This window comes from Biomphalaria glabrata, chromosome 6, assembly GCF_947242115.1.
Source record: "Biomphalaria glabrata chromosome 6, xgBioGlab47.1, whole genome shotgun sequence".
Taxonomy (NCBI): Eukaryota; Metazoa; Mollusca; class Gastropoda; family Planorbidae; genus Biomphalaria; species Biomphalaria glabrata.
In genome coordinates, this window is record NC_074716.1 from 34,813,352 (window position 1) to 34,833,752 (window position 20,401).

At 43.5% G+C, this 20,401-nt stretch overlaps 1 protein-coding gene across 2 annotated transcripts in view; it reads right to left on the reverse strand.

Moving 5' to 3' along the window:
• The window catches only part of LOC106059261 (uncharacterized), a 47,202-nt gene that overhangs the window by 22,258 nt on the left and 4,543 nt on the right, over window positions 1-20,401 (reverse strand). Inside the window, exons 5-7 of one of the 2 annotated variants that reach the window (XM_056032020.1) lie at window positions 20,110-20,336; window positions 19,697-19,939; window positions 17,256-17,306 (exon numbers count right to left, since the gene is read on the reverse strand). In XM_056032020.1, coding sequence (XP_055887995.1) covers window positions 17,256-17,306; window positions 19,697-19,939; window positions 20,110-20,336 — 521 coding nt within the window. The remainder of the gene's footprint in view (window positions 1-17,255; window positions 17,307-19,696; window positions 19,940-20,109; window positions 20,337-20,401) is intronic. The other variant, XM_056032021.1, reaches the window with a different exon arrangement.

A 20,401-nucleotide genomic window follows, 5' to 3' on the forward strand; every position in this document is an offset into this window, starting at 1 on the left:
TCAGGCTTCCTTGGATTCTCTTGACCACCATCAGGACTTCCCTCTTCAGTCTTGGCAGCTGGACCAACGTCTGTTGGGTGCAGATCTGGCTGGTATATCTCGACTTGCATATGCCTCTCAACGGCTTCGTCAGGTTTCAATGGGTTCTCATGATCACCACCGACGCTCCTCTCACTGGTTTTAGCATCTGAACGAACGTCTGTATTGATGATTCTCTCCTCCACATCAGGTATGCGTTGGTTCATGGCGGCTATCTTGGTGTTCATGGCATCTATCTTGGAATTGATGTTTCCTAGCATTGAGCTCAAGAGCTCCTCCATATCTGGTTCTACGTCAAAAAGATACGTGTCTGGATCTTCCTCTTCTTCCACTATGTCTTCCCGGAGGCGTGCCTGTAATGTTTCTTTAATTCCACTTGTCTTCAGCCCTCGATCGCGTAGCTCTCGCTTTAGTTCTTTCACTTCGAGTTCGTACAGCAGTTTCAGACGAGCCATAGTAGATCCGTTCCTATCCGATACGATCCGATCCCACTTCTGACACCAGTGTTACGAATCTCACTATCCAGGCTCTCTGCAAACTGCACCATACACCACCAACTTAAAGAACTTGACAAGTCAGGGCTCCAAAATAACGTAAAGGTTTAATGTCCATAAATAACAGCCAATACTGTACAATTGGCAGCACGTAGAACAGTACAAATAGCTCTGCGATAACAAATATCTCTCCGATAACACCGTTCCGCCGTATCAAGTCTTGCACTGGCCACTCCGTCTCGTTCCGGGCTTGCACTGGGTTCAACAGTTCGGGACTGACTTCACACACTTGGGCTCGTTGTGTCGGACTCGATCACAGACCAAGATCAAGACGCCGTTCGTCTCAACTGTACTTGACAGTACTCCGCACTGAACCGTCGTAATGCTCCGTACAGAACCACACCGTTGAACTGTGCTGTAGTCGACCGTGTTCTGAACTCCTGTCGTGAACCCGCTTTCTGAACCGTCTTGACTGCGACACCTCCGCTCTTTATATAGGGTCCCTACTGGCCTTCTAGAACCGGACAGAACGCCGCTCGACGTTTCTAGGTGGTCAGATGACTACAATTCTCGTGACGCTAATGAGCTCTGTTCACGACGGCGATCCTTCCCGAACCCTCTTGTTGACACTCGTCTCGGCCGATCGTCGTACTCGTCACGGTTGACCGCTCGTCTAGCGCTGGCCTGTGGCGATTTGCGTTGACTGACTACACTCACACCACTACCCCCATCTGTGCCACCACCAGGTTTATAACACTGCCCCCTCCTTAGATCTGTCCGTCCCGGGCAGATTCAACCTCATGACATTGGCTGTGAAATTTCATCGCTGTAGGTGGGGGTCGATCGGTGGCAGTTGGCTTGCGTCTTGAGCTTAATGGGGCCATCCATGTTGCAGTCAGCAATGGTCGCTTCCTTCTTCTCCTCCAGTTTGCCTTGACCTGGTTGCCTCGCCGTCGTGCTTTCATCGCCATCCACGTGGAACTCAGAAAACGTTTTCTTCTCCTCCAGTTAGCCTTCATCTGGTTGTATTGACCTCGTGATCGCATGGTCATCCATATTGCACTCAGCAAAAGTCGCCTTCTTCTTCTTCTCCGCCAGTTGGTCTTCATGTGGCTGCAGTTATTTCTTGGTAGAATCACCATGCACGTTGGACTACGCAAACGCCGCCTTCTTCTTTTCCTCCAGTTGATCGCCCTCTTGTTGCAGTGACGTTGTGTTTGCATCGCTCTCTTGTCGGTCGGTACCGAGGACAGCCACTTGACACATGGAGAGGTATAGGATGTAAGGGCTGGGGATACCAAGATCGTTGGCAAAAGAGGTGGCCTCATAGGGCTTTGCGAAGAAGGACTGGGATGGGCTTCAAATCCACAGGGCGGGGAATTGTGGTACAGGTCATCATCTTCAGCCTTGTCTGGAGGGCATGCTCGTGGGGCAGGTTGGTAACACTCCTCGTGCAAAGGTCCCTCGTCTTCGGCGTCAGGCTCCATTCGGCTTTCTTCTCCACCATCAGGACCTCTCTCTCTTGTCTCAGTATCGGGCCAATCGTCTGTTGGTTTCAGACCTTGTCGATGACTTTCGTCGTGCAAATGTCCATCAACTTCAACGTCAGGCTTCCTTGGATTCTCTTGACCACCATCAGGACTTCCCTCTTCAGTCTTGGCAGCTGGACCAACGTCTGTTGGGTGCAGATCTGGCTGGTATATCTCGACTTGCATATGCCTCTCAACGGCTTCGTCAGGTTTCAATGGGTTCTCATGATCACCACCGACGCTCCTCTCACTGGTTTTAGCATCTGAACGAACGTCTGTATTGATGATTCTCTCCTCCACATCAGGTATGCGTTGGTTCATGGCGGCTATCTTGGTGTTCATGGCATCTATCTTGGAATTGATGTTTCCTAGCATTGAGCTCAAGAGCTCCTCCATATCTGGTTCTACGTCAAAAAGATACGTGTCTGGATCTTCCTCTTCTTCCACTATGTCTTCCCGGAGGCGTGCCTGTAATGTTTCTTTAATTCCACTTGTCTTCAGCCCTCGATCGCGTAGCTCTCGCTTTAGTTCTTTCACTTCGAGTTCGTACAGCAGTTTCAGACGAGCCATAGTAGATCCGTTCCTATCCGATACGATCCGATCCCACTTCTGACACCAGTGTTACGAATCTCACTATCCAGGCTCTCTGCAAACTGCACCATACACCACCAACTTAAAGAACTTGACAAGTCAGGGCTCCAAAATAACGTAAAGGTTTAATGTCCATAAATAACAGCCAATACTGTACAATTGGCAGCACGTAGAACAGTACAAATAGCTCTGCGATAACAAATATCTCTCCGATAACACCGTTCCGCCGTATCAAGTCTTGCACTGGCCACTCCGTCTCGTTCCGGGCTTGCACTGGGTTCAACAGTTCGGGACTGACTTCACACACTTGGGCTCGTTGTGTCGGACTCGATCACAGACCAAGATCAAGACGCCGTTCGTCTCAACTGTACTTGACAGTACTCCGCACTGAACCGTCGTAATGCTCCGTACAGAACCACACCGTTGAACTGTGCTGTAGTCGACCGTGTTCTGAACTCCTGTCGTGAACCCGCTTTCTGAACCGTCTTGACTGCGACACCTCCGCTCTTTATATAGGGTCCCTACTGGCCTTCTAGAACCGGACAGAACGCCGCTCGACGTTTCTAGGTGGTCAGATGACTACAATTCTCGTGACGCTAATGAGCTCTGTTCACGACGGCGATCCTTCCCGAACCCTCTTGTTGACACTCGTCTCGGCCGATCGTCGTACTCGTCACGGTTGACCGCTCGTCTAGCGCTGGCCTGTGGCGATTTGCGTTGACTGACTACACTCACACCACTACCCCCATCTGTGCCACCACCAGGTTTATAACAATATGATTATCTAGAATGCTTTTTGATACTTTTGACATGTTATTAATGCGTTTATAGTGTTTCCCCTTCCACTTTGCATTCTTGATGAGAAATCTTATAATATAGTGTAAATTTGGATGAGTACTTAGCTATAGCGCTTCTATTGGAGGTGGGGGATATTATAATATTACCCTGCGCATGACGTAATGATAAAAGGCCAAGGTGTGGTGGAAGTAGTGGAAATCTTTTGAAAGGTGAGAACTATTAGAATACTTATGATCATGTCGCTGATTACTCCTGACAACCATCTTTCACTTAATTTTTCTCACTGGCGTAAGTAGAAAACATAAACATGTCCTATGTATTTATTTATGTATTGCATTAATCTATTAATGCTTCGTTGCTCAATTGATCGTTGATGCAACCATGTATATATTTGTACATCTTATTTTATTTCCTTTATCTCGGCTGATCGCCTTGATGATTTTACTATCGCACTAATACTGCGCTTAGAAAGGAGATATGAGTTATCTCCCCTGTATTGAGTTATCTCTCCTGTAGTCATATTACTCTAGCGAGAGTTGTGCCACTTGAACGGACACCCTCTCCATTCAAGCGCGCTCCATTGTTCTCGACCGATGGTCGTATGTAAACAAACCGTCTTGGTCGCTGACCACCGCCCATTTCACACCCCCCCCCCATCTTTCTCTATCCACCTGTGTTGTTTATTTGAGATTATTATTTCCCCTTCTATGTACATTTTTATATTATTATTTCCCCTTTTATGTACATTTCTATATTGCTACTATCATCCATCTGTTTTCCAAATCCCATTTGTCATCATCTCCCCATTGTGCTTTAAAGCAATGTTACAAATCTGACGAATGCACCTCAGTCGAGGGCATCGATGAGATGTATGAGAGACATGTCCTAACTTGTCTTTTTTTATCCGCAGCCTCCCTCATGTGTCTGCCTATTTAGGTGCTTAGTGCTATTCAGCACTGTATTTGCTATCGAGAATCACCTACTGCCTATTTATGTGCTTAGTGCTATTCAGCACTGCACTTGCCTACTGAGATCTACTCAACTCTACTACTTGGCGCTATCGGCCTTGCCCGCCTATTCGACAGCCCACCTGTCAACCTATTAGGTGCGACGTCCCTATAGACTCAGGTCTGTGCGAGACGTCATAGCTACGCCAACCCTCTGCAACTCACTGGACATATCCTGTCAACTACGCTGCCCACGGCAGATCAGCTCTGCCCGCAGTAACCTTGTGCCCACGGTAGCCGGCCACCCGCCCTACTGTGCCCACTACAGATATCAGAACTTTGGATTGAGACTCCACAAGAACTGAATCACCGGCGTCCCTCTATCTGCTAGAGCGCCACCTCCAGCTGCAGAACCTCAAGCCAGGACTCAGCCAGCTGCGGCATCAACAGGAAAACCAGCTAATTCAGAGGACAAAGTGACATACTCTCTCATTAAGTGCAAGAGTGATGATTAAATCTAGTATTATTTAGAGATAGATGCAAATCTTCCCCCTTTTTATTCTTATATGTATATTTATGTAAATAAATATTCTTCATTTTTAACTTTTGTATCTATCTTTCATTGATTGTCTCGTTGCGTGTCTGCTCCCGATTCATATGCTGATAGGTTGGTGTGTAATAGCTTTAAAAATAATCATCCCCTAGACATTAAACGCGCCAAACACACGTCACATTTCCCCACCTGTCACACATGTTACATTTTTATCGTTTTTAATGGCATTTAATTTTATTCTTATCTAATGCATTACACTTTTTGTCATGCAAATAAAAATGAATGTATTAAATATTGCTTATTTCACAATTTTTACAATTACTATTTGTTAGTTAAAATGATCAGATGATGAAATGACCAGGGAATGAAGTGACCAAGGGATGAAGTGACCGGGGATGAAATGACCAGGGATGAAGTGAACGGGGATGAAGTGACAGAGAACCGGTTATTAAGCTCTTTTTTGTCTGTGTATCTGATTAGATTTACTAATAAGTAACTTTATCACAAACTACTTTAAAAGATAATACAGAATCAAGAAATTAATAATAAAAAAAAAATTCTATAAAAGCTGAAGTGATAGTACATTGAAACATTACCCAAATAGCAGAACATTATGATACTTTTTTATTTCCATGATTTCTGCATCTTTTTACAGCATGAATAAGTATATGGGTGATGTGTCATATTAAATTTTTGCTAACGAGCAATACTGGATGGCTGCCTGGTCATCCAGTTAGCGTGCTGGACTGTCGTTTGGACTTTTCGATGGCCCCTGGTTCAAACCCTGCCTGCTCCCATCCCCCATCACCCTGTGGAAGGTTTGGACTAGAAAGTAAATTATCTTAAACTCTGAAGGAACATCTGAAACATGTCAAACATTTTACATACTGAGTTATATTTTCTAAAGTTATATAAAGAGTATGAAGTTTTCTATCATGAAATTTTAGCTAAATAGTTAACTAATAATGTCAATCTTTATCAAATCACAGCATAACCCACCAGCTATGCCTGTTGATTTGTTCCCAGGCTATATATTGTTTATCCCCTCCCTTTTCTTTGAAGTAATAATAGAAATGCCCACAAGTTTACTTTCCCCCATACATGGCAGTCTATGAAGCCTTAGAGTCATTGACTCTCAACTCGGAGAGGGACATTTGAGGACAACGCTGATTGTTGTGGTAACTGACTCAAAACCTATACTACAGGCTTTGCAAAGCCATGGACCATGATCATATCAGCACTGTCATCATGGCTTCACAAAACATAAAGTAACACTATGGTATTCCTGTAATAATGCAGTGGGTACCGAGTCACATAGGTGTGAATGGCGACACCATTGCAGACTCCTTGGCCCACCAGGGAGGGCTAACACCACCCACTTAGCAGTCTGTGAGTTTTCATCATGCTCTGGCTACAATCCAAAAAATAGAAATCGAAAAGTGTTTTGAGTGCTGGGACAAGTCCCAAAAAGCCCGCAGAGTCTGGGAGCGCATGAGGCGTCGTGACCACACTTCCCTGTGGTGGAGGCTGTCCAGGCCTGAGCAAGCTATTATAGCACAGTGCAGGACAGACCACAGTCCTGTTGGCTCATATTTCTCATGGCTATGGCAAAACTTTGACTCAGGGTGCCCCCGCTGCGGGTAAAAAGAGGAAACTAAGCCTCATATTCTTTTTGAGTGCCCCAGATTTGCTGATCTTCATCTCGACAGATCTGGGAAACCACAAAATCTTGACATGTATGATGACATGGCTAAAAAGTTTATTCCTCGAACTTACCCTTGTAAAAAATTCAAAAACTTTTGGACGGCTGAAATCAACAAACTTGTTATGGCTCGGAGAAGGGCATACAAAAAGGTCCAAAAGAACCCAAACAATGCAACACTCAGGCAGAAATACAACAGACTCAGCCTACTAGTCAAAACGTCTGTGAACAGGGAAAAACGAGAACGTTGGACCAACACCTGTGCAAGGTTAAACCTAAGGGATAGCTCCAAGGCTTGGAGTCTTCTGAGAAATCTCGAAAATGCTGGGCGTACGAAAACAGCAACCCCATTATTTTCACCCAGTGGGGTAACCATTTCATCAAAGAAGAAAATTGCCACCTTGTTGAACAAATATTTTGCCAAGATCAACAAGGCTGCCAAGAAGTCCCCAATGTCCAAAGCCATTGATAAAGCTCGCAAAGCTGATGAAAAAAAAAGAACGAAAGGAACCACAGACCGAAAGTGCCGAGGGAACGATGAACTCCCCATTCTCGATAGGCGAGCTTAATGCTGCCATAAGGAAATGCCAGCTTAAAAAGGCTCCCAGGCCGGATGGTATCACCCCCGAAATGCTTAAGCATGTAGGGGGGATAGGAAGGGCCATGCTCTTGGCATTTGTAAATAGAACCTGGGCATCTGCCCAGGGCCTGGAAACGTGCCACCATTATTCCTATACCAAAAAAGGGAAAAGATGCTTCCACTGCTGAGGGCTACAGGCCCATCTCACTCACATCTTGTGTGGGAAAGATGGCTGAAAAATGGTAAATGAGCGTCTGGTTTGGTACCTTGGCCCGTCTTCTAGCTCCAGAACAGGCTGGTTTCAGGGCTGGAATGTCCGCTATAGACCAAGTCAACATCTTTGTGCAGAGCGTAGCAGATGGATTCCAAAGGACCGAAAGCACATACGCAGTCTTCATTGACTTAAAACAGGCATATGATAAAGTATGGCGGCCTGGTTTGCTTCATAAGATAAGAGCCGTGGGGGTGCAGGGAAGGATATATTACTTGATTAGAGACTTCCTACAAGAGCGTACAATAAGAACAAGGATGTACGGAGAAGTCTGATGGGAAATGACCCTCGAGCACGGCCTCCCCCAGGGCTCCGTCCTGTCATGCGCCCTTTTCACTGCCTACATAAATGACCTACCGGCTCAGCTAAAATGCCAAAAGCTGCTATATGCTGATGATATTGTCCTTTGGAAATCATACACACATAAATGGAGGCTAGAAATAAACACCTCCAAGACGGTCTATTCTCTGTTCACGCTCGGGACTGGCATTCTCGGGCAACCTTTCCAGCTCTCCCTCAAAGGAGCTGGCTCTCAGCATGGGAAAGCTACCCAAGTACCTTGGTGTAACTTTAGATCGCAAACTAAAAATGTATGAGCACATCCAGGATGTTGTTTGTTTGTTTGTTTGTTTGATTTGAGGCATATCGGCACAATTAAGGCCATGTCGTGCCTGCAGTCCCTTAAGGACCACTCTCTCTCTAAACAACAGGGCCAGATTCTATACAGTCATATCATTAAAATCAAGGTCTATTCACAGTTAAAATAGTAAAGGTAGTAAAAATTTAAATATTTGGTAAAAATCTAATGTAAATAGTGCATGTTCACAAATTCATAAATCAGATCTTCGCAGATAGCCCCACTTCCCGGATAAAGCCCAGTACCTTCCCAGGGTCGACATTATCTAATAGTGTATTTAAATTAGTGACTCTAAAATATTTAGCCCTGACATCCTGGTATCTGGGGCAATCAACGAGGATATGTACCACGGTGAGGCGAGAGTCACAGTACTCACAAAGTGGGGGCTCCTCTTTCTTCAGTACAAAAGAGTGCGTGATGTAGGTGTGGCCAATCCTAAGTCTGGACATGGTCGTGCTACCACGCCTTGTCAGACCCTTAGATGTGGGCCGCCACCTGACATCCGCCACAATCTGCCTGAGTTTACTGTGAGTCTCAGCCTCCCATCGGTTCTGCCACTCTCGATAGGTGGCAGAGGCAATACTTTGTCTCAGGTCCGAGTAGGGAATTTGGGTTCCTGACACCGCATGATTTAGGGCTCTCTTTGCTTCTCTGTCTGCGGCTTCATTTCCCTCAATGCCAACATGGGAGGGGACCCAGATGAAGGTGACATCCCTACGGTCGGCTGTTATTTGGTCCAACAGCTTCAGGCTCTTATGTACCAATGGGATGTCAGTCTTCATCCGCCCCAAAGCTTGCAATGCAGATTTGGAGTCGGAGCAGATTATAAATTTACTCCTTTCTGATGCTTTTACGGCCATAAGTGCAAGCAATATTGCGTGCAATTCGGCCGTAAAGATGGAGCAGCCATCGGGGAGTCTACGGGAGATTGTTTTGCTCCGAAAGTAGCAGGCACACGCGACCTTTCCCTCCATTTTGGATCCGTCTGTGTAGATGGTGCCACAATCTCCGTAGCTCTCCTGCAGTTCCCTAAAGTGGACTTGTAGTATGCTTGGGTCTGTATTTTCTTTTTTGAAATTGAGGAGGGATAAATTTAATTTGGGTTTATTCATTAGCCAAGGAGGGTTCTGAGGGGTTTCTATTTTAGAGATTTGGTCAATGGGTGGGGTTAAATTTTGGATGGGTTCTCTCATTTGAAGGCCCAACGGCTGTATGACGTTAGGCCTTCGATTGTATAATTCTACCTCTGTGGGGTTAAATATGGGGTCAAAGCAGGGTTCGTGGGGTTGGATTTTAGCTTGACTATATACTGCATTGCAAGCTTTTTCATTCTTATATCCATGGGGAGTTCTCCAGCCTCCACATGGAGACTTGGGATAGGTGATGTACGAAACGCGCCGAGACAGAGACGCAGGGCAGCATTTTTTATTGGTTCCAGTATTTTTAGGTACGACTTCCTTGCTGCTCCATATATTATGGATCCGTAGTCTAGCTTGGATCGAATTAGACTCCGATAGAGCAGCAGCAAGGTATCTCTGTCAGCTCCCCAGTCCGTATGGCTGAGTACTCTTAGTATGTTTAATGACTTTTCGCATTTCTTCTTAAGTTCCTTAATGTGGGGGAGAAAATTAAATTTGGAATCTAAGGTGAGGCCTAAAAATTTTGTAGTTTTCACGACAGGGATCTTCTTTTTGTGTATAAATAGTTCAGGGTCTGGGTGGAGTCCCCTTAGATTACAAAAATGCATACTAACTGTTTTGGAGTCTGAGAATTTGAAACCATTATAGTTTGCCCAACCCTGAATTTTGTTTAAACATAACTGTAATTTCTTTCTAAGGTGTTCATGTTTTTCCCATAAGTGAGAATGACAAAGTCATCGACATACAAAGAGCACTCTATGCCAGGGGACAGCGCATTTATGATGCTATTTATTTTAATGTTGAACAGGGTGACTGACAGAATGCTGCCCTGGGGTACACCCATTTCCAGGTCATGAGTGTCAGAAGCGGAGTTGCCCACTCGAACCTGAAATTTTCGATCTTTCAGGAATTCCTCCACAAAACGGGGGAGGTGTCCCTTAAGCCCCATAAGCGCCAGGTCACGTAGAATGCCATGTTTCCAGGTTGTGTCATAGGCCTTTTCTATATCGAAGAATACAGCTACTAGATGTTCTCTTCTGAGTAATGCATTTCTAATATAAGCTTCCAGCCTTACCAGGTGGTCAGTTGTTGTCCGCCCCTGCCAGAATCCGCACTGGTAGTTTGAGATCTCTTTATTCCTTTCCAGGTACCTTCGATGAAGTCCAGTAGGGAATCGGCGCCGTAGGCGCCATTATCCCGTTGATGGTTAGAAAGGCTTTTATCCAACCACCAGGCCTGGACATGGGGCTCTTCACCCCTGTCCTGTCTGAGGGCACCCAACGGTAGGCGGCCATATCGGTTGACTGACTGGTAAAACCGGGCCGTGCCGTGTACACAGCGCGCCGTAACCGGTCCTGGCCCACTCGCTATAAGTGGCCGGGAACAGCGCTAACTGCGGGGAGCTTGTCTCATATTCCTATACTGTAACCGCCACTATTCCGTGTAAGGGCCGCCACTCCAGCCACGGGTCTCTGATGACGGCCCCCTTTGTGGAACGGCGTGGCGGACTTTTTGGACTGGGTTGCAGGTTACTTGTTCTATCCCCACCCCGAGTGAGATAAAAAAAACAAAAGCTCACCCAAGGAGACCTGCTAGAAGGCCTGGTTCGCTAATCGTTCTTAGCCTGTCCAGATCCACCTCTGGATGTTTCCACCGGAGGGCCACGCTGAGGCGACGGGTAGCTGGAAATCCTCCGGTTCCAGACCACACCAGGTACCAGACCAGCCTACTGTTAATCATTCTTTCCATGGTTTTGCAGATGCAGCTTGTTAGTGCTATTGGTCGATAGTTAGCTGGGTCAGAGCCGTCTCTTCCCGGTTTAGGTATCGGTATAACTGTGGCTTTCCTCCAGCTGTTTGGGAAAGCGCCTGTTTGCCACACACAGTTATAGACCCCTAGCAGGACTGCCAATAAGGGTTCGGGAAGGTGCTTGAGGAACTGGTAATGGATTTCGTCTTCTCAAGGCGCTGTGTCATGTGACTTGTCCAGCGATTCCCTCAGTTCCTCAAGCGAGAACGGTTTGTTGTAGTCTTCATTGTTCTCTGACCTGAAATCAATGGGATGTCTTTCCTCCCTGGTTTTGACTTTTTGGAACTCTGGCGTGTAGTGTGCAGTGGATGATTTTTCTGCTATTGAGGATGCAAGGCAGTCAGCTATTTCTCTGGGGGACGTGACAGTTCGTCCTTGGTTTTTCAAATGCCCTATTGCATTTGATTCTTTCCCTTTGATTCGCCTTACTGCCTTCCAAACCGCTCTAGCAGAAGTTTTGGCATCCAGACTGCCGACAAAACTTCTCCAGGAATTCCTTTTGGCTGACCGTATGGTTTGTCTAGCCTTTGCTCTAGCTATCCTGAATAGCTTTAGGTTTTCCTGGGAAGGATTCTTTATAAATGCAGCCAGTCGTTTTTTCCTATCACCAATAGCACTTTTGCAAGCTGTATCAAACCATGGTTTGCTAGGCCGTTTTGGATTTGCAGAGGTTAGGGGTACAACTTTCCTGGCTATACTTAGTAGCTTGCTAGCAAAGGTATCAGCTGGGTTCTGTTCATGGAGGATATTTTCTGTGATATCCTCGGAGCATCTTTTTTGGAATTGTTCCCAATCGGCCTTATTCAGTTTCCACCGCTGAGGTCGTCCCAATGAAGGGAGATTGTTAGTAATGATGATTGGGAAGTGATCACTTCCCCGTAGATCATTGCTAACTGACCATTTAAAATCGTCCAGAAGTCCGGGGACGCATACGGTGAGGTCAATGCATGTGAGTGATCCAGTTCCTGGGTGCAAGTAGGTCGGTGATGCATCATTAAGTATGCATAAATCATGTTGGAGGAAGATATCCTCCAGCATACGACCTCTTGTGTCGGTATTGTTGGATCCCCACATGGTGTTATGGGCATTGAAATCCCCCAGGATTAAATAAGGCCGGGGGAGTTGTTTCAATAGGTCTTCCATGTCTGTTGGGTTTAATGGAGCGCCTGTTGGTAGATACAGGCTGCAGCAAGTGATAACCTTGTGGAGGGTTATCCTAGCTGCTACGGCCTGTAGTGTGGTCTGTAGTTCTACCCTCTCATGGGGGATGCTATCCTTCACAAGGATACAGACTCCACCTGATGCTCTCTCTGCATCCTCGACATTCTTGCTGTAAGCACGGTAGCTTCGGAAGCTGATGCAAACTTTCAGAAATGTTTCCTGTAAGCAGACAGCTACAGGAGTCTCAGAGTCCATCAGTAGCTGCATTTCCTCGTAATTGGCCTTGAGGCCTCTACAATTCCATTGTACAATTCTGGAATCCATGGCTTATTCTAGATGACCTACTTGGAGCTATTTGGCCTTGGGAGCCCCCCGGAGGGGTTTCCCTTTATTCCAGTGACCTTGGTATTTTTATTCTTGGGTTTGGATGGAGAGGAGGACAACCCCCTTTTGGGGGAAGTCTTTCTCTCTGGAGAGGGGAGATCCCTCTGGTTAGGGCGGAGGTTATTTCCTCCTCTCTCACTTCGGGCATCCTCTCCGCTTTGATTTCTCCCCTTAGGGAGTTGGTCAACCTCTAACTCGGTAGAGGTTGGGGTGTCTGGCTGGGTTCTCTGAGGAGAACCTGTGTCAGACATGATGTCTCCGGGTTCTCCCGGAGTATTGGTTTTGACATGCTGCTCAGTCTCCATGCTCTCATCAGCGAGCACCTGTTCTTTAGCATGACAACAGGGCTTTCTTGTTTCTTCAGAGGTGTGTTCTTTGGCGGTGTTTTCTTCTGAGTTGGAGGAGGAGGAGGGGGTGGTGGGGTCAATGTGTCCGTCTGTGTGGCTATGGATCTTCCTTTCTTAGCAACAGCCTGGGCGTAGGTCTTTGTCAAGCCGAATTGGCCCTTGGGTAGGGCCAGTACAGCCGATTTCGCCTGGCTAAAGGTACATCCGTTTCTTGCCTTGTACTCCTGCACGGCAACCTCCTGTTTCCACACAGGGCAGTCCTTGGAGTAGGCTGAGTGGCCAGCTTGACAGTTTGGGCATTTGAACTGAGCTGTGCAGCCCTTTTCCTCATGACCCCCAGGATGTTGTAAGAAAGGCCTCAGGGAAACTTTGCATTGTGCGGAAACTGGCATCCACGAAGTGGGGAGCCCGAGCAGACATGTTCCGATCCCTGTATTTAGGAGCAGTCCGATCACAGACTACAGCCTACCTGTGCAAATTTATGGCTCTAGGACTGCTATTGAACAACTTGATAAAATACAGTCCCAAGCACTAAGATTTGTCTGTGGAACCTTTAGGACAAGACCAGTAAATGCGGCTGAAATAATGGCTAACATAGGTCCACTAAACCTTAGGAGGGAAAGGTCAGTACTGACCTGCTTTGAGCGGTATAAAAGGCTGGATGAATACCTCCCAGCTAGAAAACTAGTGGATGGTTGGAGATACAGAAGACATATCCAGATGCAGTCTTTTATGCATCATACCACTAGACTATCTGATGAAGCTGGCCTCTCCACCAACCGACAACACATTCAACGCTTTCATCCCCTTCCCCCTTAGTGTCGCCCAACAACCCCAGACATACGCTTGAAATTAGTAGACCCTAATGCCACTAAGCAAAGCCGTTCCTCTAACGACCTTCAAATCCTAGCTCTGGAGACCATTAATACCTTCAAGCCCAGTGCTATTTTTGCATACACCGATGGGTCGACATCAATAGATTCTGGAAAAGCAGGCTATGGAGCCTACATCGACTTTCTTGGCTCTTACACAGTTAAAATCTTTGGACCATGTGGTAGTGTTTGCAGTTTTGATGCGGAGACCATGGCAGTCTGTGAAGTCTTAAAAGTCATTGACTCTCAACTCGGCGAGGGACATTTAAAATTAAACAACGCTATGGCACCCCTGTAATAATGCAGTGGGTACCGAGTCACATAGGTGTGAATGGCAACACAATTGCAGACTCTTTGGCCCACCAGGGAGGGCAAATTCCACCCACTGAACAGGCTGTAATACAAAAAACAGAAATGGAAAATGGAGTCTGGGAGCGCCTGACCGCACTTCCCCGTGGTGGAGGCTGTCCAGGCCTGAGCAAGCTATTATAGCACAGTGCATATTTCTCACGGCTATGGCTAAATTTTGATTTACGGTGGCCCTGCTGCGGGGAAGAAGAGGAAACCGTGCCTCATATTCTGTTTGACTGCCCCAGACTTGCTGATCTCCGTCTCGACAGGTCTGGGAAACCCAAAATTCTCGACCTGTATGGCGACATTTATGCACTACGCAAGACAGCAGGGTTTCTGTCCAGGGCTTTTGCAAAAGAGGATTTGAGCATCTCAAGCCCTCACTCAAATGGAGTTTGACATTATGATGATAATGATGATGATGAGTGATAGGATCATGTAGCGCATTGAGAAAGCTAAAAGCATGAAAATTGCGCTAAACAAAAACAATAGGTAAAAGTATTTGTAGTTGCACAGATTGATTATTGTTTGTCTAGATCAGTGGTCTTCAACCTTTTTTTGGCCTACCGCCCCCTTTTCGAATTTTTTCTTTAAAAAAATCCGCCAGCGCCCCCCTCTAAGAAAAACAATTATAAAGAATCGTGAGAAGGCAAATTTGAACAAAATATCATCTATCTATTAATTTTTATGCTGTCAATAACACTTATCCCGCTTGGGAGACGAACGCATGCCAAAGGCGATTGTTGTGAACTCCTTGGCCTATGACTGACGAGCTTTGAGGTGCCCCTCTCCCCCGTAAGCGCTATAAAGATTTATTCAGGCGTCATTTCGCTCTCACTGGCATAGAGGAAAGTACGTGGCAGCATTCTCTGGCAGCAGATAGCCTCTGAGAGAAACAGTTCGAGAGCTCTTACAAAAACTGCGGGACAAACATTTGATACTCAAAGAAAAGCCAGCATACAACGGCTTTGTCTGCATACAATTCGGGAAAATATGTAGGTCGCAGTTGGGTTTGCGTAGTTATGTGAAACACTGGACTCAGCCGTAATCTTCGGAATTAAAGGCAAAAACAGCCAATATTATCATTATGCAAAAATTATGTCAAATTTGCACACAAAAATTAATTGTAATCCGTTTGAAGTTTTGAATATTAGGGCCTACTGTTTTTAGGTTTAATTGTAAATTTAGTTTTAATTTTTAATATAAATATTATTATTGCAGAATTCACTACAAAATGAAATTAAGCTAATGGTAACCTTGTGCCCGCTGTAGTCGGACAATATTAGAAATTTCAAGCTTTAAATTAGCCAAGGCAAGACGAAGGGCTCCTCTAGTTGCTACATCCAGTCTATTTCTTTGCTTATTCATTAACTTTGTTACGCACTAAATCTAGGTTAACCATTTTCGACCAAAGTTTGGAATTTTACTGAAACATTTAAATGCAGCCTCTAGGGGCGTAGCTAGGAATTTGCATCGTTTGGGGCCAGGGGACTTGACATCTTAGGAGGCCGATGAATTTTGCTTAATATTTAATTTAATTAATTAAAAAAGCAATAATTTGGTCCCCCCCCCTTAAATGGGGGCCCGGGGGATTTTCAAATTTCCCCCCTCCCCCCACCCTAGCTACGCCACTGTGTGCCTCCTATGTTTACATTCTTTTTTACTGAAGACATGATTTTGTACATTTATTTTTTCATGCAACTCAATTTGAACGTCAGTAACAGATGTTTAATAATTGTCATTCATATTGTTATAAACCTGGTGGTGGCACAGATGGGGGTAGTGGTGTGAGTGTAGTCAGCCGACGCAAATCGCCCCAGGCCAGCGCTAGACGAGCGGTCAACCGTGACGAGTTATGACGGTCACCCGAGACGAGTGTCAACACGGCTGTTCGGGAAGGATCGACGGCGGTCCGAGAAGGATCGACGTCGTGAACAGAACTCAGGAGTGTCACGAGAGTTGTAGTCATCTGACCACCTAGAAACGTCGAGCGGCGTTCTGTCCGGTTCGAGAAGGCCAGTAGGGACCCTATATAAGAGCGGAGGTGTCGCAGTCAAGACGGTTCACGGCAGGGGTTCAGGGCCCGGTTCACTACAGTCTGGTCGACTACAGCACAGTTCAGCGGTGTGGTTCTGTACGGAGCACTACGACGGTTCAGTGCGGAGTACTGTCAAGTACAATTGAGACGGCTGGCGTCTTGATCTTGGTCTGCGATCGAGTCCGACACAACGAGCCTAGTGTGTGAAGTCAGTCCTGAACTGTTGAACCCAGTGCAAGCCCGGAACGAGACGGAGAGGCCAGTGCAAAAGTCGATACGGCGGAACGGCTATTAACAAGAGAGATATTTGTACAGTGTACGTGTTGCCAATTGTACAGTATTGGCTGTTACTTATTCAACTATTAAAGTGTTACGTTACCTTGGAGCCCTGAGTTGTCAAGTTCTTTAAGTTGGTGGTGTATGGTGCAGTTTGCAGAGAGCCTGGATAGTGAGATTCGTAACAATATTTTTTTTTTTTTTATTTTAGAAGCGAATCTTAATTTCTTCATAGAGCATTGTTATGTGAATTGCATAGATATCGGTGTCCTTGGGCAGTAATTCATTTGTCAACAAACAAGTTATGTGAGATTGTAAAACTCTTTAAAGTAGATAAAAGAGAAAATGATATAATCAATGAAAGTTAATTTCTTTCCTAGCAGCGGAGGTTCATTTCATTCATTTGTGTTAGATGCCTACCATGTAAAACAATTTTTTTTAGCCTGCTTTAAGTCATCGCCAATCGTTGAATCTTCCCGTTTCTCAAAAAAAAATAAAAAATTTAAAAGCTTAAAAAACGAGCCATAACCATTAACAAACCCCTTTCGAAATCCAGCGAACTTCAGTTTACAACAAGAGTCTAACACCTTTTTCATCATTTGTTTCATAAAACTGTTGAAAGATGCGCTTATTTTCGGCATAGGTTTGTATTTTATTTACATTTTTATAATTAGATTCAAGTAGAAATTCACAATGTGAATAGTGAATAGATGTGTTCTTTATTCTATATTACTTACGAAGTCATTGTAGCGTCCAACCACTGATGGTTTCCTATATGTCCCGATAAGCTACATAACAAGACAATTTTGAAATAATATTTCATCTCTAACAGAAAAAAAGTCTTTTTGTGTTACACATGTTTTAAAATAAAGTTAGTTTTAATCAATTTTTCAACAATATCATAAGAATTTTTAAAAAGCTATGCATTTTTCTAAGAAGCCACTAAAACATATCCTGCTTTGCTGTTTTTTGTTTTTAATATTGTTTTAATTGTAGATTTTTTTAATTGTTCATGAGTTTTCTTAAATTATTTTTGGATATTGCTATATGTTCGTGAAGCCGACTTGGTTTCATAACCTCATCTGAAAATGCCATCAAAGTAGAACTTACTATTTTTCTAGTGGCAATTCGCTAATTCTCAAGGAAATATTACATGACATACCAGTGAGTTTTCGTAACATTTTATCAATGTTTTTTGTTTTTGAAAAGTTAAATTATTCTATTTAATGTTACCTGTGATGTTTTTAGCAATTAACATTTACATATTAATATATTAACATATGTATATAAAATAAACTATTATCTAAAAGGCGTATTACCTACTTTGTTTATCAAACCTTAAACGTTTATATGCGCGAGATCCATGGACAATAAATACTCTTCAATCATAGCAAAACAGTAAGAATTTTAAAAATAGAAAATGGGATTCCTGAACTCAATTTCTAACGCTGTTCCTATTCTTAAATTAGAAGCAAGTTAACTATAATTTGTCTATATTTAGTTTAATGTTGAAGAATTTTAAAATTTGTTTTGTTTCAGAGCACCTTTAGTTTCTTCTTTCCGCCTTTATGTCCAGCGCCCCCTCTTATACCGCCCCATTTTGTGCCCAGTGCCCCCCTACCGCCCCTTTGGCTCTCAGCGCCCCCCAAAATCTCGAAAATGCCCCCTAGGGAGCGATATCGCCCCCGTTGAAGACCACTGGTCTAGATCTTTTACAAATTAAATTGTCATGGTACATGACTGATCTAAACAATAGAATTACGCTTTAAAAACCTTTATTTTTAAAAGAAGTATTTTTTATATTTTTGTTGTTTCTTATTGCATCATGAGCATCAAATGCTCACATAATATCTTGGCCCTTTTTCTTTTTTTGTACTTCTAATAAACCAACCAGCATTTTAATGCTCTCCCTAACATACCTTTGGCCGGTGATATTAGTATGTGCTACACTGAATTAGAGTGGCCTGATTTATAACAACACCCCCCCCCAACACACACACTGTGGCAAACAAAAATAGCAGCAGTCCATTGAAGTAGATATTCCTCAGAGATGCTGGAGATGCCACAGCCTTGCTTGCATCCAACATTACAAGGCAGGCCTCATCTTGAACACCCAATGAAAGAGGAAGAGGGGATGGCCCATGAAAATATTGTGCCATGATTTGGAAGTAGATGCCAAGCAGATGGGCAAGATGTGGGGACAGTTGTAAAGACCTGCCCAGAACCAAGATGCTTGAAGAAAGCTGGTTGGTGGCTAATGTCCCTGACAGAACCACAGGTAGAGATTAGATTAAGATGACAACCATTTTGGGGAAATATAAAAAGTTTCATACAAAGTGTCACAGATGCCATTATAGATTTATTTGTATATTTCACATTTAAAAGCTTATGTGTAAATAGAAATATAAACCCTTGACTGAGCCTCAGGAATTACCCCACAAATCTAGATCCTTAACAGCGCCTCAGGTTTTACCCGAGACGTAATTATGATGTTGCAAATCTATTGGTTGATTTGAAAATAAATAAAGACATTTTTTTAAAAGAGTTAGCGCCAGAGAATTGACGAGGGAAAAAGAAGGCCAGTCGATGAAAGAATGTCCTAATAGATAGTCACGTTTCTAAGAGCTCTGATTTAAAGCCTTTGTAATGTTTTTTTGAGCTTATTGATCTGTAACTTGTACATAAGCTGTACTTACGTTTTATATTTAAATAAAGTTCCAGAGTTGTGTTTTTACAAAGAATCTTTTATTGTGAATCCTAGATCGTCATTTATTCAACTATTTTAATTCAAGTAAAATCCCCGGCACCACAACAGCACACGTTGTGACATTTTGTGTTGTGACACAAAGGTTTAATAGTTTGCGATTTTTAGTAAATTTCCACATTCAGACTGTGAATCTATCAAAACCACTTCCTTTGTACAAAATTTATGCAGATCCATTTGGATCCCAGAGATACCATGATAGCTGAGTGTATAGGTAAATGAATGAAAGGTATTTCATGAGTTTATATATTATTTAATAAGATATATATTAGCTTTTTTTTTAAAGCTAGCATAATGTCAAAAAAGCAGAAAAAAGGACTTCATAATTAGTAGTTAGACTTAAGATTTCATTAAAGCCATATTGATTATATATTATGGATGTCCAATCAATAATGAATGTTAAAATTATTTCACCTTAAAGAAGTTAGTCTTGGCTCTGTGACATCAATGAGTCTGGCTAAGAAGTTTTCAATTTCAGGCTCTCTTACAAGTTCAACTGAATTATTTAAGCAATTATCAAGATGAGGATTTCTCAACAAAAAAATTGTAAGCAATCTTTCCAGAAGTTTTCCATTTGGTAAATTGACTTCTTCTCCAGACTCCAGTCTCTTTGAAATAACTTCGTCTACTTCAGTGCATCTCAAATCTTCATACCACCTACATAAAAAAATAAAATTATTATTTTGTAATTCCATTTCAAATAATTTTTGCATCATTATACACCTATAAAGGATATGGTAATATTTAAACTACAAATTTAATTACCTTATTTTAAACAAAAAAGTTCCTTTATAAAATTAATTTTAAAATACTACTAAAATGTTTACCACAAAATAGTGTCTAGTTTTGGTTCATATTCAGCAATTCTTCTTTTAGACTCAGGATTAAGTTTATCCTTATACTTCTTCAAGACACTATAGGGTATTTCCCATATTTGAATTAGATCATTGACATTTTCCTCACTTAATGTCTGACATATTTCAACCATTGATTCAACTGGAGGAGAGCCAGTACCAAAACAATAAGACAAAAACCATTTGGCAGATGGAAAATCCTTAAGGAAAATGAAAACAATTAAAATTAATTTTAAAAAATAAAATATATTACTTATTTTTTTTA